The sequence below is a fragment of the Rattus norvegicus genome, chromosome 1 (assembly GCF_021556685.1).
Source record: "Rattus norvegicus strain SHRSP/BbbUtx chromosome 1, alternate assembly SHRSP_T2T, whole genome shotgun sequence".
NCBI classification, from domain to species: Eukaryota; Metazoa; Chordata; class Mammalia; order Rodentia; family Muridae; genus Rattus; species Rattus norvegicus.
In genome coordinates this window covers 185840001-185864130 of record NC_141534.1, presented here as the reverse complement: position 1 = coordinate 185864130, position 24130 = coordinate 185840001, and the positions used below count along the sequence as shown (strand labels likewise).

The following is a 24130-nucleotide window of genomic DNA, read 5'->3' as shown; positions in this document are numbered from 1 at the left end:
GACCTTCTGACCCTCCTTCTTCCACCTCATGGATGCCAAGACCACAGACATATCCTACCATGCCCTGTATATGTGGGGCTGGGGATGGAACCCAGAGGGGTTTTTTTGGTAAATGCTAGGTAAACACCCTACCATCCCAGTCACAGGCTTACATCAACATTTTGTCATGGGATAAAACAGAAATGGCGTTTCTGTTGTCCTCAGGAGCACAGAGGCTGGAGGACCTCAGCTAAGACTCCGGCTAAGAATTAACTTAGCTCTGAGACATCCTGTCTCGTTCCATGAAACCATGGTGACAATGACTTTTCCTGAGCCTCAGTTTCCTCCTTAAGCCTGCCTCAAAGGTGTAAGATAAAATACAACTAACAAAACTAAACTTGATGACTAACTCCAGTCATATGAAATGCGGTTGTCTGGAACATGAGTAGGTAAGTCTCAACGTGACACTTCTCTTCATTGCCCACATCCTTTAGCTTCCTGACTATGATCCTTGAAAATTACTTGATAACTTTTTTTTTAAATTAAAGGCTGGGGAGATGGCTTAGTGGGTTAAGTATCTGCCTTTGGATCCCTAGTACCCATGTAAAAAGCTGGGCACAGTAGTATCATCCCAGCCATTGGGAGGCAGGCATAGAAGGAACCCTGGGGCTGAATGGCCAGCCAGTCCTGGAGCTAAAGATTCAGTGAAAGACCCTGTCTCAAAAGAATGCAGTAGGGGGTTGGGGATTTAGCTCAGTGGTAGAGCGCTTGCCTAGCAAGAGAAAGGCCCTGGGTTCGGTCCCCAGCTCCAGAAAAAAAAGAAAAGAAAAACAAAAAAGAATGCAGTGAAGGGGCCAGCACGAGATAAGCCTGCTAATAAAAGGCCGATTGTACAAGTATGCCTTCCTGAGTTCAATGCCCACAATCTGCACCTCAGGGAAAGGTAGGAGGGAATTGATATCACTAAGGTGTTCTCTGACCTCCACACGTGCTAAGTACACACACACACACACACACACACACACACACACACACACACACACACACAACTTAAACAACAACAGCAACCCATAGACAACTTTAAAGCTACTTCCCTAACTTTTCCTGAGCATTCTATACCTTGAACAGTTTCATGAAAAGTACAGGCTTCATCCATGCCCAGGCACTCTGGGCCATGATAGATCTGAGAGATCGAGTCATTCAGAGATGAAAACCTCAACAACCGGTTGTGCCTTCTGTCATTCCCATGGCTGAAGATCTGACAGTCTATGGTGTCTGCAGTTGATGAGGAAAGCATGCTGAAGTTTGGCTTTGCTGATGACTTTCTCAGAGTAATTTGATTTGAGGATACGTTTCTTTGGACCCCAGAGGGAACATTCTCCACTTCTATGATGATTTCATTCACTTGGTCGTCTGACAGCATCTCTTGCCTACGAAGACTTGTTCTTCACAGGGTTGGTCATCAAAGGTCTCATAAGCACTCAGACTGCCATGGTTGGGTCCTCCAGGGAAGAGCGATGACATCGGGGAAAGGATACCTCATTCACAAAGAGCTCCACACAAATTACAACATGTCTCCTGCCTCTGTCCCTGAGGGGGCTCCTCAGGAGGAGACACGTTTCCCTACAGAGAATTCTGCCTTGGTAGCTAAGTGAGAAATTTTAAACAGAACCCTTCATTAAAGACAATGGGGTTCTAGAAACAGAAGGTGGGAGTCTTCTAAATGACCTGTAACCATAGGACAAGGTTTTCTTGTCAATTTTATATTCATCACTTGCTATGTATATTTTGGGGGCAGTGAGATGGCTCAGTGATTAAAGGTACTTGTTACCAAGCCTGATGACCCATGTGTAATCTCCACATGGCGGGAAGACTGAACTGATCCTTCCTGCAAGTTTTCCTTGACCTCCACACAAGACCCTGTGGACACTGATAACTAAAGTCTTCTATATAAAACCACATGAGTTCATAACATTAGCATTATCTCCCGATCACCTCAGGTCTGCCTTCTACTGTCTATCCTCTTCACACCTGCAGAAGCTCTTGGATAGACACTGCTCAGTTAGAGCCTCCCAGTTTCCTCTGCAGCTAAGAGTAATCATGTGACCCAGTTTTAGCCAATGAGAATGCAGCCTTTGGGACCGAGTTTTCAAAAGAGTTGGTTTGGCTGGCCTTCCCCCCCCCCCCCCTTCACCATCCTTCTGCTTTTGTGCCTTCTTGTTTTGAAAACAAGCAGACATTAGTCGGCTAAGGATGAGGGAGGGAAACTCAGTCCTTGAGAGGATCTTGGAAACAGCTTCTCTATCGAATTACTCTCTCAACTCTTCCCGCTTCTTGAGAAAATTAAGTATCACTAAGGTATTGCTCTGCCCCAGGGCCAGAGACCTGAACAGAACTATTGTACAGACCTGATTTTCAAGTGACCGGGACCAACATGCTCATTTTTTTCAGTGGGCAGAGAGATGCTATGATGTCCTCAGTCCATTGCCTCCTATTACAAGTCAGGATTGAACAAAAACTTCTTAACTCCTTCCCACGGTGGTCATTAGCATCGCCTGACTTTACTGAGGGTAGATACTTCAAAGCAGTGGTTCTCAACCTTCCTGATGCCGTCTGCGACTCTTTAATACAGTTTCTCATGTTGTGGTGACCCCCAACCCAAAATTGTTTTTGTTGCTACTTTATAACTGTAACTTTGCTATTGTTATACATTGTAACGTAAATATCTGTGTTTTCCAATGGTCTTAGACAACTCCTGTGAAAGAGTCATTTGACCCCCAAAGGGGTGGAGACCCGTAAGTTGAGAACCACTGCTTTAGAGTATGCTATTCCGGTTTTCACAATTACCCCATTTCAGAGCTAAAAAAAAACCCCTGAGGCTCAATGGGGATGGGTGGTGGTGGTGGATTTTGCCTAAGGCTAAGATGTCAGAGATCAGTTGCATTAAAGGTCCAAACCCAAAAAGAAGAGTTTGAGTACTTCTCCTTTGTCTCCTTCTAGAACAAGGTGCTAATGTGCATTAATTCATCACTCATTCGTAAATTAGCAAGTATGTTGAAGTCTGGTCTTTTGCTATGTATTGTAATGCTAAATACTGGCCCCCAGTACTGGTTGCCTCACATACACCAAGTGATGCTATGTAACCTTGCTCCTTAATTTATAACTATTGGTTGAATAAAAATGCCAACAGCCTGTAGCTGGGCAGAAGAGAGGCAGAGTTTCGGTTGCTATGCTTGGGGTCTGAAGCAGAGACCACGAGAAAATCAGAGAGGTGAAGAGAGAAGACGCCATTGGGTAAGTTAATTATGAGAACTGGCCACGAGGACTGGCTAGTTGGAGTAAGAGCGGTCCAGGTGGAGTGTGGCAAGTCATATCACGGAGTCATCAACAGGAAAGTGGACAAAATAGCTTTGAGGGTTGATATCTTCCCAGCTCTAGTGCTGTTAAGACTAATTATTAAATATAAAGACTTTGTGTCTTTTATTTGGGAACTAAGTGCTCAAAGGTGCTCAATAAATTTTTACTACAAGTATTTATTTACTAGTGCCTGCTCTGTGCCAGGGAGTTCTTGAGGCATTAGCAGAATCTATAAGAGTGACACATCAATTAATTGACACGAGATTTGAAAATCAGAGAATAGGGAGATTAAAAGCCTACCTTTGGAGCCTCTTCCTCCAACCACATGCTGGTTGGACAGAGCAGTGTAATGATGTTCACTGTACAGCTTTCCCTCAAAGCCAACCTGTGCTCCACTGCCAGACTGTAGAATTTACCTCCTGCAAAAGTTACACCCTAGCCTGGGAAGGTTCTGGAAGGACAAGTCTGGAATCTGCTCAAAGGATACTGAGCAGGCAGACTTTAGGTTGCAGAGTCCTTTGATTTGCACTGTAAGAACCCATCTGTTTGGTCCCCTGTGTTCACAAGCTTGCCCTTGGGATGGCCTTCCCTAGTGTCTCTCTGACAGTTTCCATAAGCTCATCAGTCTCTGCCTTTAATTAAAGCCTTTCTTGCCACACACAATATTTAGATATTTAGAGTATCCTAATACTTCAAAGCCTTCGACCTTTCCGCAGAGACAGTTCAACGTATGCTTGAAGGTAACCTTGAGGAAGTGAGTTAAAATCCCAGTATCCACACAAGCACTTGCCTCCTGTAACTCCAGGGTTTGGGAGACAGAGATGGGATATAGGAATCCCAAAAGCTCCCTTGTATGAGGCTAGGAAGATGCTTTAGTTGTTAAAGTGGCTTTTGGCCCAGCCTGATGACCTGAGTTCAGGTCTGGGCTCCAACACAGTAGAAGGAGAAAACCAACTCCTCCATGTTTGTCCTCTGACCTCCATAGTGAGACACACACACACACACACACACAAATAAAATAAATAAATAAATAAAAATTTAAAACATTATTTAATTATTTTTGTGAAAAGGTCTCATGATGTTGCCCTGGCTAGCCTGGAACTTGCTATATAGACCAGGCTATCTTTGAACTCATAGGTATGTGCCTGCCTCTGCCTGCAAAATACTGGGATTAAAGGTATGTGCAGCCACACCTGGCCAAGATGTAATTTTAAGGTGGTGGGAGGGCTTCACTTCAATTTGTAAGTTGAAGCAATCGGAAGATGTCAACTCCTGACTTCACATAAGCACACACACACTCAAACCTTCGTACATACATTCACACTACGTATGCAAACATACAAACAAGAGGAAGCCTCTGTCTCCCATTGGTCTACACACTTCTAGTGACATACACATGCCAACCTTGTGGAAGCTGCCTTATTATTTCACAATTTACTTTTGGACTTTGTCCCCAGAAACACAAGCATTAACCTCGAGATAGGTGGCCCTGTTTTGTCATCTATGATTAAATGATTGGTTCAAGTGTGGACATGTGTTCCTTGTAGCACTGGACAGCTAGGGAGAGAGGAAAACCTTCAGAGGGATATCTACACTGAGGGGCTCCTGCAGATCTGATGGCCTGACCCTCATGTCTGTGAAGGTCAAGTTTAAAGAGAAGCTGAGCCAAGCAGAGGGGAGCAGTGGATGAGTAAGAATCCAGGGGCACCCAGCCCTGGCTTCAGACTCTGAGGCAATGGTTTTTATATTCAACGAACTGACCAGCAAGAACCCCTAACCTACCTGTGTGTTGGGCACCATATGAGGAAGTGGAAGCTATTATGACTTTCAGGTCTTATATTTTCCTTCACCCTCCCCCCCTTAAGTCCATACCTTCCTTGCTAATGAATTAGGTTTCCATTATAACGAGAAGATTTTTTTAAACGTGTGTATGTGTGTTTGTATGCACCTATGTGTGCATGGGGCACTCGCCTGTATGAGTGGGCACATGTAGAGACCAGAGGTTGATGCCAGGATGTCTTTCCCCTATTGCTCACCAGCTTATTTTCTGAGACATGGTCTCTCAACTGAACCTGAAGGTTGGTTCCATTTTCACTAGACTGGCTTCCCAATGATCTCCCAGGATCTATCTCTGGCCCCAGTCCAGTGAGTTACAGATATTCAACATTGCACATAGTGTGTGTGTGTGTGTGTGTGTGTGTGTGTGTGTGTGTGTGTGTGGGTGTGGGTGGGTGTGGGTGTGGGTGTGGGTGTTCTTGGGATTCAAACTCAAGTCGTCATGGCTACACAGCAGGCACTTTACCCACTGGACCATTCTCCCATCGCTCAACCAGACGTTCCTAGTGAAGATATCATGATCCTTACATGGGGAAACCTGTATTATCTACAAGGAAACTCTGAGTGGTAAGGTTAAAGGATAGTGTGTGCTGATCACTCACAAGACCCCAGGTTCAGTCCCCACAGCAGAAGAGGGGAAGAAGGTAGAGAAAGATAAATGGATGGACAGAGGCAGGGAGAAAACTCTTAATAAATGAAGCACTACCATATCCATTAGAAGACCAAGGGTCTGGATGAAGTGCAATTTCTATTACCTCGGTTGCCTTGAGCCCAGTCCTTCCCCAGGGCTGATGTTTTAGTGATGATCCATTAAGACTTTTACCTTGGGGTGATGTGTTCCAATCACGTGCGCACAGCAACAGGTTTCTATCTGGACAGACAGGACTGCTTCCTCTCATGTAAGCAGGGTTCACTGCAATGAGGTGGGAACATGGCCAATCAGTCCTTCCACACAAGACACTGAGGAACACACGATGGCTGACTGTGCTTACAATGGTCACAAAGGGTCCCCTAAACCAAGATTTTGCCTTTGAGGTCCTAGGAGATCCAAGACTAAGAGCTTGGGTAGAAAAAAGGATTAAAATACAAAAATCATACGATTAAAACTACTTAGGGGCTGGAGAGATGGCTCAGTGATTAAAAGCACTGGCTGCTCTTGTAGATGACCTGAGTTTGGTTCCCAGTTGATGACAACTCACAGCCACCTACCCCCTTTAGCTTCTGAGGGCACTGCACATACGTTGTGCACAGTCACACACATAGGCAAAACGCCCATACACATTAAATAGAAATAAACAAAAACTCAAAATATTTTTTAAATAAAAATTGTACTTGTGATTCAGCACAAAACAATGCTCGGGTAATTGATAAACACATTTCACAAAACTCTATTTTCACTACATAAACTCATGTTTACATACTTAAATTTCTATCCCACTCTCTAGCTGCACTTGTTACTCGTAATTGTACTATCTCACTCTGTAATGGATTGAACTTGTTAGTTAATAAGTTACAAGTCACATCGAAACTGCTCGTATAGGTAAGCACAAAGGTTCCTTGAACCCTTAGTGTTTTGTGACGCATGGACCAAGTATGGCCTGATTTTCCTAGGGACAGAGTCTGCTCCCTGCTTCTGTGTGACAGTGTCACGTAGCGCAGGATATGCTCACATGATCCATGTCAAGAACAAAAGGCAAACCATCGAGAATACTGGGCTCCCTAGCTTCTTGCTTGGGAGTAAGTCTCAGCCCTGTTATTTACCAGCTGTTTCCCCAAACATGCTACTTAACATCTCTGAGCTTCGCTGTCATAATCTGCAGGGCAGGGATGGCAATCTGACTTGTACACAGGACTGCTGGTAGAGCAATCTGTGAAGACATGTGAAATGGTTCAACAAGCCTAGAACACAGTGGACTCCTAGTACACACTAACCAGAGGGTGCATCCTGGTACCTTCCTGTCTGCTGCTTTCAAAATCGTTCCCAGCACCCCCTGCAGCGTACGAAGCTTCTGCCTGTGCCTTATAGGACCAGCATCCTGTGCTGTTCTTAGCTGGTCGGTCCTCTGCTTCTCTGTCCTTCCCTCTTCCTCTTTTTTATCCTCCTCCTCCCCTCCTCCCCTCCTCTCCCCTCCCCTCACACTATTTGATCCTTAGTGATGACACTTGGCTGCCTACACACCAAGTTCTATGTATGTAAGGAGGACACCTGCGGGAGGAGAAGCTGGTGCTGCTTCACTGTATCCACTACCTTTTGCTTCCTTGCTGGGACACTAATGCCACCTGAACACGTACTTACCATAGCCATTTCTAGGATCACCTGCCATCCCCAGGGATGCCATTTCAATGCCTTCAGGGTAATCTCCATCCTCTCTCCCTAGTATGCCAAAGGAGCCACGACTCCTGCAAGGAAATAGGGATCAGGTTGAATGTGTTTGACTGAGCATCTTTAAATTCCCAAAGCACGGCTACCTTTGTGATGGCCCATTTTATTATCACCTTGCCTGGACTGAGAAGGCCTAGGGAATTCATAAAGCACACATCTGGGAGTGTCTGTGAGGATCATTTCCAGAGAGGATTATCTAAGGGGAAGACCCTCCTATAGGAGGGCAGAAGTGTGTGTGTGGGGGGGCACAAATGGAACCAAAGGGGAACCAAGAGAAATTCACCTGAATGCATATTCTTTTTTTCTCTCTCTTTCTCCCTCTGTGCCTCCCTCCCTCCCATTTTCTCTCCCTCCCTTTATCCCTCCCTTCCTTCCTTCTCTTTTTCTTTCCCCATCTCTTACTTCTTGGCCACTAGGATATGAAATGTTTTACTTTACACCCTCTGCTCCACGATGGGCTGAAACGTCTGAAACCATAAGTCAAGATACATCTTTTCTTTTCTTTTTCTCATTTAGCTTCTGTCAGTTTTTGCTTTTTGTCTGTTTGTTTATTACAGTGGCAGAAAGTCTCACTAGCGCAATCCCGCTCTATCCAGCCATATCAGGGTGACAATTCACTCATCCATCCATTTGTGCATCCATCATTTGTTCACCACTCACGTGTACCCCATCTATCCATCTGTTCACCCATGTGTCCAGTCGTAATCCATCCATTCATCTGTCTTGTGAGGCTGACTGAAGGCCAGCCTTGTGTCAGCTGTGAGTTAGGCACTAGGAATACAGAGAAAAGACTCTGAAGGCGCCTCCTCCCCTGCACAACCCACTTTAAAATACAGCTGTGAGGTATTCAAGTAGGAATTAGGGGGTGTCAAAAGACAGGCTGAGGGTTCAGAGAAAGGATGGGGGTTTCTGGCTGGGGGTTCTGAGAAGGCTACATGGAGAGAATGCATATCAGAGGAAGCTTGAAGGACTGATCAGTGCAGTCTGAGGGCACACTGTAAAGACAGGTGGGAGGCCAGGGAGCATGGGTGTAGGAGCGAATGCTGCAAAAACCAAGGAACTGAGGGCTGAGGAGATGCTCAAGGGGGCAAGAGTGTGTGTGTGTGTGTGTGTGTGTGTGTGTGCGTGCGCGCACACACGCAAGCATGAGGAAGTAAGTTTGAATTCCCAGCTTCACAGAAAAGTTAGAAGTTACGATCCCAGCATTGGAGGGCCGAAATAAGTGGGTCCTTGGGGCCTATTGACCCCAACCTAGCCAAAACAGTGAGCTTCCCGTTCAGTGAGAGGCCAGAGGAAGACACCTAAAGTCCTCCTCTGGCCTCTACATGCACAAGTATAGGTGTACACACACACACACACACACACACACACGCACACAAAAATGCACACATACACACATACATACACACACAGACACACACATATACACACAGACACACACACACATACACGCACATACACATACATACACACACATACACACACAGACACACACACATACATGCACACATGCAGACACACACATACATACACACATACACACACATACATGCACACATGCAGACACACACATACATACACACACAGACACATACATATACACACAGACACACACATACATACACGCACACACAGACACACACACATACATGCACACACACAGACACACACAGACATACACGCACACACAGACACACACACATACATATACACACACACAGACACACACACATACATATACACACACAGACACACACACAGACACACATACACAGACACACACATACATACACACCCAGACACACACACACACACACACACACACACACACATCACGAGAGAACATTTAACCTGCAGCAATAATGCTCAATTTTATATATATCAATACATGGACCTCATCTTAGACAATAGAATCAGAAGCTCAGGCTAAGATGTTTTATTTTTGTATTATTATTGTTGTTGCTGTTATTGTTAATATTATTTTTGTTATTATTATTATTTTATTGATTTTTTGAGATAGGGTCCTAACACATAGCCCAGGCTGACTTGAACTTGTCTATATTCTTCTGCTTCTGGTTCCCAAGTTATATCACCACCACCACCACCACCACCACCATCATCATCATCATCATCATCATCATTAAGATAGGGTATGACTATATGGCTCTAGCTAGCCTGTTACTCACTATATATAGCACATTCAGACTCACAGGATCTGCCTCTGTCTCCTGAGCACTGGGATTAAGGATATAATATTAAGGATTAAGGGATATATATATATATATATATATATGTGTGTGTGTATATATATAGATAGATATAGATAGATATAGATATAGATATAGATATAGATATAGATATAGATATAGATATAGATATAGATATAGATATAGATATAGACATAGACATAGACATAGATATAGATATAGATATAGATATAGATCTCAGGTCCCCTGGAACTGGACTTTAGGTGGTTATAAGCTTGCATCCTGTGGAAGAGTGGTGTGTGCTCTTAACCACTGAGCCATCTCTCCAGCCCTGGTTATATCATTTTTAACGGCCTCTAGGTAGCAGAGTAATTTTAATGAGCAGTCAGTTAACTGGCTTGGCGCACAGGCCGGAGGTAGAAAGGGGACAGGAGCAAGGCCAGCTGGTCTGGGGCTGGCACCTTGTTCTGGTGTTGACCCTGTACTTCTTTCTCCCAGTCTGTAACTAAACAAGTCGAGCCTCGCCCACAGGATAGGAGGACCCACGAGAGATGGGAAGAATGGGATGCTGGGATCAAGGGTGGCTCAGACAGTCGGAGGTAATGACACCTGTGGCCTGGGCCTGTGGGTCCACTCTTTAGGTCCTGAAGGCATTTATGTGGTAGCTGCATACCAAGTCCTGTGTCCTTGTTCCTTGACACAAATGCAAGACACTGGATCTTGTTGTTTCTTTCTTCTTCCCTTTCCTCCCCTTCCCCCTCCTTTCTTCCTATCCTCCCTCTCTCCCTCCTCCCCTCCCTCCTCTCCTCCTTTCTCCCTCCCTTTCCCTCTTCCTTCCTACCTTCTTTTGGGAAAAGATCTCACTATGCAACCCAGTCAGGCCTTAATATCACAATCCTCCTGCCTCAGCCTTCCAAGTGCTCAGATTATAGGAATGTATCATCACCTCTAGGATAGCTATTTTTAAAAAACACTGAAACTGTAAGTATTATAATTGAAATGGTACATGTAAAATAAGACCTGTATCAGTTAAAATTCCACGCGGTAAAATGTGTAGGTTAGCAACAACAAAAAACTCACTGAAGAAATAAATATTGTTGTTGACATGACCTTTAGAAAAGTTAACCCAGGAAAATCAGAGTTGGTCCAGCTAGGGCACCCAGCCAACGCTTTGAAGTCTAAATCAGTATCTATAACAGTGACTAAAAATGGCAGATGCTAAAGTCCTTTATCCCACACAGATGGGTGAGCTGAATGCCCAGTCCTCAGCTGGTGGCACTGTTTAGGGAGTTTCTGGAAGTTTTGGGGAGATGAAATCGGGTAGAGGAAGGGGGTCACTGAGACTGGGTCCTTGGAATGGAGTCTTGTCTCTGCACCTCCAACCATCTACCTGGTCTCACTCTCTTTGCTACCCGCTCTCCAGGACACGAACTCTCTCCTCTGCCACACATTCCTGTGGCCATGATGTTCTGTCCAAGAGCATGGGACCAAGACACCATGGGCTTGAACTCCGTGATCTGAAACAAATGCCTCATCCTGTGAGCTGTTTGCATTGGGCATTTTAGACACAGTGACACAAAGGTAATGAATATGTGTCCCTAATTGAATCCACTAGACCAATGTCCCCTGGCATGCTGAGGGCCCCCAACGGGGGATATACTTGGACTTACCTCCCGATGACTCCCAGAGTCTTAGAAGGACTGTAGACATCGCCCTCTTCAGCACCAGGATAGTCTGGCTTTCCATAAAAGTCGGGAGAGTTTGGTTGGTTCTCGGCACCTGGGTAATCAGGTTCCCCCAAAGAGTCTGGGTAGGAATTGATTCTGGACCCAGCATAGCCTGCATTTCTTCTGGAGCCTGGCAGGTTGGAATGGGATCTGGGGCCAGAATGGTAAGAGTTGCCTTGAGCTCCAGGGTAGTCTGGCTCTTCCAGATCCAAATAGCCTAGATTGGTTCTAGGACCTGTAGAGTTCACACTGCTTCGGACTCCTGCAAAACCAGGATGACCGTGAGAGCCAGGGTAGTCAGGCTCCATAGATAAATCTGGGTGATAGGATTCGCTCTGGAAGTCATTATAGTCTGGCTCATAGTCTGGCTCATAGTCTGGCCTGGTTCTGGGATGTGCGGAGCGTGGGTGACACCTGGTATTTTGATAGTCTGCGTCACTCGGAGATCCAGGATAATCTGGTTCTGCTAGGGAGTGGTGGTAGTCTGGATTTGTTCTAGAGTCCGAAGAATATGGGTTTCTTCTGGGGTGGTGGAAGCCTGGATTGTCCAGACACCCTGGGAATTCCAGATCATCTTGAGTTCTCAAATAGTTCTGCGTGTGGTTCTGAGACCCTGAATAACCAGGGTAGTCAGGATCTTCCATATAGCTGCTATTCTTGTGGAAGGAAGACATGATGCTGCAGAGTCCTCACCCAGTCATGTTAAAGCATCACCGTATCCGTAGCAACTCAGGGACCTTTTTTACTAACCTGAAAAGCCAAAATGGAAAGGAAAAGTAAGCTATTTTTCTTCCTTCCTCGCATAAATTGCCTGCTTTTTCCCACTATCTGATAACTAGGTTCCGAGAGCAGCGACTGAGTTTTGCAGACTCCCCACATCTAGGATGAAGCTATGAGGGTGCCCAACGGCAGGCCAGCAGGAGCATTATCTACAGTTTCCGGGCCATGCAGTTGAAGGATTGAAGCCATTCCTTCACATCCCAACTTTCTACCTCTGTGGGCTGGAATGGAGCTGGTGCACTGCAGTCTTGGGTCCCGAGAATGACAGTGCTCTCTGTGGGAACAATAGCGCAACATATGGAGAGTTGAATGGTAAGCAACTCCCCTAAGCAAAGCCATCCTAGCAGCACAGACTACAGCGGGGAGAGAATAAGCCTCAGTCTTTTCTCTAAGTGCTGATACCTACAGAGGCAGTTTTATCTTACGGAATACAACTGCATGATTGGGGAGAGGGAGGAGACCTGAACCAAAGATCAGAAGGAACCAAAGAAAAAAAAATTTTTTTGAGACAGAGTCTCACGTAGCCCAGGCTGGCCTTGAGCTCACTAAGTAGCAAAGAATGACCTTGAACTTGACCCCAAGTTCAAGAATTACAGCATACCACCATGCCTGGCATAAACCATCCCAGGCTTCTGCACTAGACAAACGCTCTACCAGTTGAACTGAACCCTAGCCCAAGGAACCAGAACATCTTTGAGCTGCTTGTTTTCTAGTTTGTCTGAAGCAAGGTCTCACTGTGGAGCCCACGCTGATCTGGAGCTCACAATGCTCCTGTTCCAGGCTCTCGAAGGCTGGAATTACAGGTATGGTCACTACATCCAACCTTAAACTCTTGGATTGCTCTGTTTCTAGGGTTAGCACAGATCAACATGAGTGAACAAAGAACGAATAGTGTATGAAGATGAGACAGAAGACTCGAGTAAGGACACCAGCTAGGATCCCTTCCTGTTTGAAAATGTGACTTTAGGAGCTGGAGAGATGGCTCAGTGGTTAAGAGCACAGACTGCTCTTCCAGAGGTCCTGAGTTCAAATCCTAGCAACCACATGGTGGCTCACAACTATCTGTAATGGAATCTGATGCCCTCTTCTGGTGCGTCTGAAGACAGTGACAGTGTACTCACATAAATAAAATAAGTAAATAAATCTTAAAAAAAAAAAAAAGAAAATGTGACTTTATAGTTCTGGGAACTCTCCAAGTGGGGTGCACTCTCCAGTCAAGCGATAAAGTTTTCTTTAGATGTCCTGGAGACCTGCTCTGCTGTTTCCCTTCTCTGGCATCAATGCCTTGATTTCCCCCCCAAGAAATCCTCCTATTCCCACTTACTGCAGGTGGTACAGAAACTGACTGCACCAACCAACAAAACAAACAAACAAAGAAAGAAACAAACAAACAACCCCCCCCCACAAGAAGCACGTGACCCAGCATGACCAATCAGCACCCACCATCCTCTTGCCCACCTTGCTCGGCTCAGGACTGGGTTCATGAGCTCCGTTAGTTCTGAGGGGTCTAGACTAGGCTTGCTGAGGTAAAGGCACTCTTCTTCCAAGGAGGTTAAAGGCTCAGCCTAGAGCTACAAGAGTGGTATCAGTGTGGGTAGAGAAGGAAATAATAAGCAAAGGAGAAAGTAAACAGGAAGAGCTAACAGGATTTGTTGCTCAGTTCATAGCAGGAAATAAGGAAAGTAAAACTCAAACACATCTTCCCAGTTTCAGGCCTGAATGACCAGGTAAATGGAGATACTTTTGAAGAAGGAAGTAGAAGATTTTTAAAGCTTGGCCAGCTTTGACTACTTTATCTCTGTGTAAATGACATAGGTTAGGCTTTGAATAACTAAAGCTTAAGAAAATATTAACTTTCTGCTCTAGCTATGCCTTCAGAAAGTTTGCGGGCCAACTGGATTCCAGGTAGCACAGCACCCTGGGAGTCAGTTTACATCCCCTCTCTTCCTTCCTGGCATCCATTTCTCTCTGTTGTGGAAACCGTGTCTCCTTGGGTAGGATCCCTCCCCGCTGGGAGCCCTGTGGGCTGGACCTGATTGAGATTCTCTTCTTCCAGGCACAGTAACCAGATGAGGGCCTATCACCCAGCAGAGCTGACAAGAATCAATCTTATGAATTTAGTTTGTTTGGCTGAAGCCTAAACGTTGCCCATAGGGAGAGAGCAGGGCCAAGACATACACAGAGAGAAGAGTGTGGTGATGTACGCAGCGCCTGGATGCAGCCATGCCTGAAGGCAGACAATCACTACACACTGTGTCACTGTATTCCTTTTCTGACATAATTTAGAATTTGGTTGCTAATTGCTGATGAAAGAACCCTTCGCTACTATATGACCTTTGCAAGTGGCTACATTTACACACCCTGTGGTGCTATAAAGACCCTGCTGTGTTTCACTACTAATTGTTTTTCCTTACATGGTTTGGAGCTCATTTGTTTCCTTGTAGAAATTACCAGGTCTATGCTATGGATTTCCAGGGTCCACATAAAACCAAGGTCTTATATACAGCAAAGCCAAGTAAGACCTAGTACATTCAGGAAATAAAGATAGATAGATGTAGACAAGCCCAAGAGAAATAAGTATATCCACCAAAAGATGACAAGTCATGTGACCCCCACAGAAACAGATCAGGGCACCCCAAGGGTGGAAACAACTCAGGTGCCATTCAAGAGCAGAACAAGGAAATGAATTGTGGTATTCTCATAGCACGAATCGCTATACAGCAATTCCTTTGCAATCCGAAGTAGCATGAGTAACTCTGACAGATAATTGGGTTAACACAAAAGAGCGTACACTGTATAAACTCATCCTAGTTCAAGAGTAGGCTGTAATACATGTCGATTTTAGTCAGAATAGTGGATGCAGAGAATGAAAAAGATGAAAGAGATGGCCAATGGCTAGGACGTTCTATGAATGCTGGGTTATGATCTTCTTCTTGGGTGGGAGATGCCTTCTAGAAGTATAGATATGTATTTATCAAGTTATACACTTAAGACCTGTATATGTATTTAACTGAAAACGGAAAGAAAGGCTGGAGGCGCAGGGGCCAGGATGCTTGGGCAGAAGCAGGAAAATTACAAGCTTCAGGCTAGCCTAGGCTACATTGTGGTTGAGGTCAGCCTCAGCTATCTATCAAGATTCTGTCTCAAAAGAAGAAAGGAAGGAAGGAAGGCAGGAAGGAAGGAAGGAAGGAAAAAAGGAAGGAAGGAAGAAGAGAGACAAAGTACTAAAGTGATACTAAAATGAAAGTGGTTAGGAACTGCAGCACTTGGTGTCAGGTAGAAAGTCTGGCATCCACATGCTGGGGGGTGTGGTGGGACAAGGCCCTTAGGCTCTCTGAGTCTGTCTGTGTAGTCACCTAACACCAGCAGTAACATCCTAGCACCCATCTCCAGGCAGCCATCAGGAATTCCTAGTGAGCACTGTTTGTGTATGTGTAATGAATCCCCAGGCAACTTCTAGAAGAGTTAACTATGGACTAGACCAGGAAATGATTAAAAAAAAAAACAAGAAAAAAAAACAAACAGGCAGTGCCTTGTAACAGGCAGGAGAAGGAGCAAGCCCACACAATTCCTAGGCTGTCATAGTGACAGTAAGAGAGAACTGTTTGGTGTTTTTGTAAGATGGGGTCTTACATAATCTAGGTTGACCTCTAGATAGTATGTAGCCAAGCCTAGCCTTGAACTCCTGATCCTCCTGCCTCCACCTCCTGAGTGTTAGGATTATAGGAATGTAACACCTTGCCCAGCCTAGAGCTGAATTTTGCTTTAAGCTTCTTATTAGCCTAGACTACAAGGAAATCGGTGTCCAAAACACAAGGAAATCAGTGTAGGTTACATGACACTCATCGTGGGTGAGCAGAGCTGGCTTGGCCGGGCAGCCATGCTGCTGAGGATCAGTTTCTGAACAAGTGTTCCAAGAACCCTTCTAGAAGGATCAGATAACAGAGTGAAGCCATCAGCCAAGGTCAGAGGCTGACGACCTCAGGAGCCTAAAGTCGAAGGGACACCAGGGTCCCCTCCAGGCCACTGATGTGAGAATCTGCATGGTGCTTGTATGCAGCCTTGATGAAGAGTGAAACTATGCTAACCACGGAGAGAGGTGTGCAACTGGAGATCATTGCATTAAGCAAAAGAAATCAGACTCGAAGAAATATCAGTGGGCTAGAGAGATGGCTCAGTGGTTAAGAGTACTTGCTGCTCTTCCGGAGGACCCAGGTTCAGGTCCCAAGACCTACATGGTAGCTCATAACCACCTATAGCTCCAGTTCCAAGGGATCTGATCTCCTCTTCTGGCTTCTGTTGGCACCAGGTATGCATCTGGTGCACATACATTCACCCAGGCAAAACACTTATGTACATTAAAAGTATGTTTTTAAAGAAAGAAAATATTCAGATATGGTGATGTATGTCTTTAATCCCAGCACTCAGGAGGCAGAGGCAGGTGGATCTCTGAGAGCTCTAGGCTAGCCTGGTCTACATAGTGAGTTCAAGGACAGCCAGGGCTATGTAGAGAGAGACTCTTTCTCAAAAGACCTAATTAGTTAATTAATTAAAAAGAAAATAAACTCAGGCATAGAAATGCATGCCTTTAATCCCAGCACATACGAGGCAGAGGCAGGAGGGTCTCTGTGAGGTTGAGGCCAGCCTGATCTACATAGCAAGTTCCAAGTCAGTCAAGGCTACATAAGACCTTTCTCTATAGACAGACAGACAGACAGACAGATGATAGATAGATAATCACATTTTCTCTCACTTATGGATTTTGGGTTTTATGGAAATATACAAAATTATACACACACACCGTGCATGGAAGTAGAAGCAAGACTGTCTGGGAGAATAGAGGGTTTAGAGGGAAGAGCGGGCAGAAAAAGGATATGGTGGCAAATATGGTTAACATACATGGTATATTTTGTAAAAATATCTTACCAAATCTATCACTGAGGACTTAAACACATGCCAATAAAAATCCTTCTTAACGAGAATACTAGAAAAATGACTCAGTGGCTCTTGCAGAGGGCCTGGGTCCGATCGCCAGCACCCGTGTAACTCCATCAACCGTCTGTAACTCCAGTTCCCAGGGATCCAATTCACTGCATGCACATGGTACATGGACATACATGCAGGCAAAACACCCACCCACACGCATAAAATAAAAATATTTTTATCTGTCCTTCCTAAAGAGAAAGGAAAATCCACTAGCCGAACATATCCACCTGCGTGGAATCTTGTCCCTTAGCGCTTACTTTTCTCACTGTGTCCCTAGTTACAGGACATTACATGTCCCCAATGCGATGTGGTCTGCAGATGCCAAGGGGAACTGCTGACGTCACAGATTCTATAAAGCAGGCTTAGTAAACTAATTTACTTTGTTGACTGACAACCTGCTTTACATAGCCATGGGGTTCAGTGTGATGTCTGGAGTTGTGTGTACATCTGGGGTAATGATTAACTTAGGGCAATAGCACATCATTATCTTAAATGCCAATTGTTTCTTTAGGTGAAAACACAAAGAATCTACTCCTGGCTGTCCCGGAACTCCCTCTGTGAACCAGGATGGCCTTAGACTCACAGGGATCATCTGCCTCTACTTTCCAAGTGCTGAGGGTAAAGATACGTGTTAAATGTGTGTTGGTATAAAGAAGTTGGATTTCTTGCCCACTCCCGACTGCAGGCATCTTCTCAGTAAGGGGGAGAGAATCTGAGAGGAGCCGGGAGCTGGGCAAAGGGTAAATATAATCAAAATATATTGCACAAAATTCTAAAAGAACTTAGAAAAATTATATATATATGTATATTTTAAAAAACTAAACAGAATAAAATTAACTTTTTAAAAAAGTCTTCTTGAAAGAAAACATGATAAATGTAAGTGAAAAGAGGCAAGAATTTTCCCAATTTATCGTCATTTAAAACAAAAGCCATTTGTGCAAACGTCAGCTGTCACAGCGTGCTGTCTGGGGAAAGGGTGGTGAGGAAAATGTCGAATAAGCTAATATCATGACTGCCTCTCTTCATCAAACCCGAAACAGGTGACAAAGGCTTCCTAGTAAATTTAATCAGGGAGCAAACACACCTGCTGGGGTTGAGAAGTGCAGTTTAAAGCCTCAAAGCAAATTCAGTAAGTTGTCACTGAAGTCAAATAACCATTCGTTGAGGCAATAAAAGGGACATGTAAAAAGCCCACAGTACTGACTGGATGATTGGCCCCAATCCCCACTCCACTTGCAGCCTGTGAAGACTGGCTGACAAGGGGCCCGGAGAGGTGGCTCAGCTGGCTGGTCTCTCAAAGGACCCAGGTTCAATTCCCAGCACCCACATGGCTACTCACAATGGTCTGTAATTCCTACTTCTAGAGGATCTGACACCCTCATACAGACAGACAGACATGCAGGCAAAATACCAATGCACATAAAATAAAATTTAAAAAATTTAAATCATTTTTAAAAAGTCAGCTGAAAACAGGATAGCACCTCCCTTTCTACCTAGGCCCAGCAGAGAGCGCATGGGCTAGGAGATGGCTCACTTGGTAAGGCCCTTGCCTTGCAGGCATAACCACCATGTGCACCCCATGTGGGTGTAGGGGATGGGAGGGGGGGACCAGGTGGAGAGGGAGGGAGAAGAAGCTGTGATTGGGATGTAAAGTAAACAAGTAACTTAATTAAAAAAAAAAAGCCATGTGTCACCAGTGGCATAGCTGTTGGAGCCGCAAAGACCCAGGATTCTCTGGGGCTCACTAGCCAGTCAGTCCTGTTTGACAAGCTCCAGGCTAGAGAGAGACTGTCTCCAACAGTGAGGTGGATGGTGCCTGAGTAATGTATGCACACACTTGTGCAACACACACATACAGAGAGAGAGAGAGAGAGACACAGAGAGAGAGAGAGACAGAGAGACAGAGAGACAGAGAGAGAGAGACTTAAATAAAGGAAGAAGAAGGGTGCAGAGGGTTCCCGACATCAACCTCTGCCTGGACATCTGTCACTCAGACCATGCATGACAGCAGAGGTTTCCACTCTCATTCCACATTTTTCACTGGGCTTGTGCCTGTGTGGGTACTGTGGTCAGTATAGAAATGATGGGTACTTAGACCGCTGGACCTCAGCGCCGTCACGAATTCTCCAAACGCCTTCAGTTTGGAATTAGAAAACGTCCATGATGCAAACATCTTCAAACAGCAACTGCAAACAAGACCTTCACTCGCATGCAAGCACTTCCTGGTAGTTAAATATTTGCAAACTCAAGATCTGTGGGATTTTTCAGAGAGCATTTCTGCCTCTGAGTCAGTCCTGGATGTCGCCAGTGTTCAACACTTCCCACCCCACCCCGGAAACAGCCACACTATGGTTTCAGTGCTGCTGTGTTCAGGTTGGGAGGGGAGATGAAACTCCTGGGGCCTGCGGAGATGACTCGATGAGGAAAATTACCTTTGGTAACCACCAACCCTGACAACCCGAGTTCCAACTTCAGATCTCATGTGGTAGAAGTGGAGGGAGAGCTGACTCCTCCAAGTAAACCTCTGACCTCCACACATGCGCTGTGGCACACGGACACAAAAAATATAAATAAGTGTTCAATGAATTAAGTACTCTCTAGCAAAAACGGTTATGCCTCACTTTTTAAAAATATTTTTCATTCTTAAAGGAATTTATTGAGTTTTCTCTTGGGATAATCTTCCTGTGCACTGTGTAAGGACTGTCTTTGTATTAATCAAGTGTTGGTTTCTGTGCCAGCAGAGTGCTGAGTACTGTCCAGACTTTGGTATTCTTATTCTTAGACATTCTTCTCCATCATTTTTCAATTGGCTTAATAAAAATCTGATAGCCTTTGGCTGAGGCAGGATAGGAAGGTGGCGCTTCCAGGCAGAGATAGAAATTCTGGAAAGAATCAGGTGGCATCAGGGATGGAAGGCAAACATGGAGAAAGTCAGATGTATCGACTGAATGAGAAGTGGAGTCCATGGAGAATGGACCACATGGAAAAAGTGGATTAGTTTAGATGGGGTTATTAAGTTATATGAGCTAGTTGGGAAGCTATAAGGCCTAAGCATTCACAAATAAATAAAAAGTCGCTGTTATTATTGGGATCTAGCAGGCCAAGGCAATCCAGTGATGGATTCCAAGACATGTGTTTACCTCTTGAAAGGTATTTTTATGAATGCAAAGTGAATGTAAGCCGTTTGATTCATAAGTTTAGCTTGCAAGTGAGAAGGAGAAGCTAGAAAACGAAAACTCAGGTGTGATCACAGGAAGGACACCCCGTTAGACACAGCAAAAGCACACCAAGATCTCGAGGGAGGGACACGATGCCGTGTACCTTAATCCCAGGGCTCTGGAAGCTGAAACAGGAGGATGCAGCACTTAAGGCTAGTCTGAAATAGAGACACCTCGCCTCCAAAGGACACAAAGAACTTACAGACAGAAATGGCAAAACAGCCAATCCCATCAAACCTGGGGACAAGTAACCCTTGGGTCTAACTGGGCTGCTGCATCAGTTTTCCTCAGGGTCTCCAGCACTGTGAACTGGAGTGGACCCTGCTCCCCATAGGCGTGCATCACCAGAGCCTCGTGGCCATGTATGCCCGTCTTCTGTCTGTGTCTTCCACCATGTCTTCCTGTTATTGTGCTAGGTAGGAAACCTCCAGTGTGCTGGGCAAGCACTCACCCACTCAGCCCTCCTCCAGTCTTTGAATGAACTTCACTGACTCCTACTTGTGATTCTAGAATCAAGCACCGTCTAATTTTGTAAAATAGAATACCTTTTCTAATGAGCTGAGGGGAGATTGGCTTGATAGCCAGGAAAAGGCTGAGAGAAGCAGAGTCAGATCAAAGAGTGACTGGTCATAAAGTTACTCTCCTCGCAGAAGTGGAAGAGAAGGACTATACAGGGAGCGTCTAAGAACCCTACAATTTCCTGAGCAATAGAGATCATGGGAGACTCTTTCTTTTCCTTTCTTCCTTTTTTTTTTTAAAACAATGTTTTAAAATTTTAAGTGATCCCTTTGTATTTATTTATTTATTTATTTATTTATTTATTTATTTATTTATATGAGCATTGTTTTGCCTGCACATATGTCTGTGTGAGGGTGTCAGATTCCCTGAAAATGGATTAACAGTTAGTTGGGAGCGGACACGTGGGTGCTGGGAATTGAACCTGGGCCTTCTGGAAGAACAGCCAGTGCTCTTAACCTCTGAGCCATCTCTCCAGCCCCAGAGTCTTTCAATCTAAACTTTAAAATTCAGGTCTGGGGCTGTAGCTGCTTTGTAGAGCATTAGCCTAGTGTTCTCATTGCCCTGGATTTGAACCCTAGCACTATAAAATTTATTTCATCATCATCATCATCATCATCATAATAATAATAACAACAACAATAATAATAAAGGTACTATATGGTCTCTGAACAAAGTTCCTGACAGAGCCACCCATGCTCGGAAACTTTCTGTTTGACTCTAATGTGGTGACTCTTGGGGTGACAGGTCAGCAGCTTAGAGCTTTCAGCCTCACCCCTGTTGTCCTAGATGAGGACACAGGCTGCAGATAGTAGGATTGTGCTTATGCAATAAAAACTTCACACCACTCCCTTAACTCAGGGGCTCCAGGAACTTACGGGTTCAACATATTAGGCACTGTGTGGACAGCATACTTCATTGGTGCCATTCATCCACAGGGAGAGAAAAGGAAGTGCCTGGCCTAAATACTTCACCCTGTGTCCCCTTCATCTGGTTGTTGATCAGAAGGTTTTTCATAACCATCACTATAAACTGATAAATAAGAGTGTTTCCCTGAGTTGTATAAGCAGTTTCAGCAATGACTAAACCATCGAAGGAGTAGCAGGAAGGTCAGAGGAAGCTCAGTGTCAAAGCTGTCAGGAGATGTGCTGTCAGTAAACTGCTTCTGCACATGTGTGAGGACCTGAGTCCGGATCCTCAGCACCCTCCCAGTCAGACATGACAGTGAGTCCACTTCTGTTCCTCACAAGCATATGCATATGTGATGCGAGCGCGCACACACACACACACACACACACACACACAGACAGAGAGACAGACAGAGACAGAGAGACAGACAGAGACAGAAAGACAGACAGAGACAGAAAGACAGACAGAGATAGAGACAGAGAGATAGAGAAAGAGACAGACGGAGAAACACACACACACAGAGAGAGAGAGAGAGAGAGAGAGAGAGAGAGAGAGAGAGAGAGAGAGAGAGAGAGGAGGGAGAGGAATTTTAATCCAGCAACATGGCAACTCTGGCAAGGCTGTGATCTGGCTGGAATACAGATATGTCCTTAGTATATACCTTTAAGGTAAAATTAGTTTGTAGAAAGAAGTATCCATGTTTGAAAGTGACATCTAATTGAGGGACAGAGGAAGTGACAAATCAGAGAAAGATATGGTAGAATGAGTTTGAGGTAGGATAAGCCCAACTCTCTTAAGAGCAGCATAGGAAAGTGAAGCTATTTAAGAGCAGCACAGGGAAGGAGGTCAGTCAGGAGTCAATGCAGGAAGTGCAGTGTAGTGGGATTGAGTTCATTCCTGAGTTCACGCAATTCAGTGCAGGGCAACAGAGGTGGTTGAAGCCAGAGAATAAGAAGGAGCCAGAAGATTAGAACTATTTGCCAGAGTTAGTTCGGGGCCAAGGTCAGCAACTCAGTGAGAAGCTGAGAGAAGCCAGGTTGGATCAGTCAGCTTGGAGAGGCGTTTGAGCCAGAATAGCTGAGTTGAACCAGCCAGCCAGAGTTCAGGCAGAACTAGATAAGGTGAGCTTATTCAGCAGTAAGCCTCCAAGGTGACAACTACATCAGATGAATAAAAGTTACTTTTACACACACACACACACACACACACACACACACACACACACAGAGAGAGAGAGAGAGAGAGAGAGAGAGAGAGAGAGATTGACCACAAAAAATGTTTTCTAATGTATTTAACATTAAACTTAAATGAGGCTGTGTATCGGGGCCCACAGAACAAACCATCATGGATTCATAGAGTCGTTGACACCAAAGTTTTACATCATTAAGCCAAAACTTCAGTGTTTGGTCTTCTAAAAAATAAGGAGAGGTGATAGCCAATTCCCCAACAAGCCACTTTCAGCCAACAGGACGGGAAAGGCCCCTCTGCTCCAACCTTTTTAGGGAAAGTAACTTTGGAACGACCAATCAATCGCTTTTGTTCCATTTTTGGCTCTCCCAACCTTTTTCTGGTTATCATGCACTCAGCTAGTCAAATCTGAGGTGTTGCCTGCTTCTAGAACACAAACACAAGTCAGTGAAGATCATTCAAAGATGGAGTGTTGCTTAGTGGTCCAGCATTGGCCAGTCGCATACTAGTCCTACGCTACACAGCTAGTGCAGCAAAATTAGATAAAAACATCAAGAAGACGCTGGCAACTTATTGCGTTGTATATTTTAGTCAGGTTTGGTGGTGTAGACCTGTGGTACTGGATGAAGTAAGAGGACCACAAGTTCAAAATCAGGCTGGACTACAGAGTAAGACCCTATTTTTGTTTGTTTGCTGTCTGAGACAGGGTTTCTCTGTGAAATAGCCCTGGCTGTCCTGGACTTGCTTTGTAGACCAGGTTAGCCTTGAACTCACAGAGATCTACCTGCCTCCTGAGCGCTGTGATCAAAGACATGCGCCACCACACTGGGCACAAAACCTTATCTTAAAAGGCGATGGGGGGGGGGGCAGATAAGATGGTTCAGTGCATAAATGAGTATGCCACCAAGCAAGATGACCTGAGTTCAATCCCTGGGACTCACATGGTAGAAGAGAACCAACTCCCAAAAGTTGTCCTCTGGTCCTCTGACCTCCACATGTGCGTCACAGCTGTACAAATAGATAAATAAATTTGATTTGAAAATG

The 24130-nt window shown here is 44.9% G+C and overlaps 1 protein-coding gene across 5 annotated transcripts in view; it reads right to left on the bottom strand.

The window, feature by feature from the left end:
* Tmc5 (transmembrane channel-like 5) overlaps positions 1 to 24130 on the bottom strand; it is an 84547-nt gene that overhangs the window by 48711 nt on the left and 11706 nt on the right. For 3 of the 5 annotated variants that reach the window (XM_087577192.1, XM_087577196.1, NM_001401626.2), the window contains 3 exon segments: positions 11433 to 12239; positions 7469 to 7572; positions 5996 to 6085 (listed from right to left, as the gene is read on the bottom strand). In XM_087577192.1, the coding sequence (XP_087433318.1) occupies positions 5996 to 6085; positions 7469 to 7572; positions 11433 to 12163 (925 nt within the window). In that variant the 5' untranslated portion in view covers positions 12164 to 12239. 5 annotated transcript variants of the gene reach the window in all.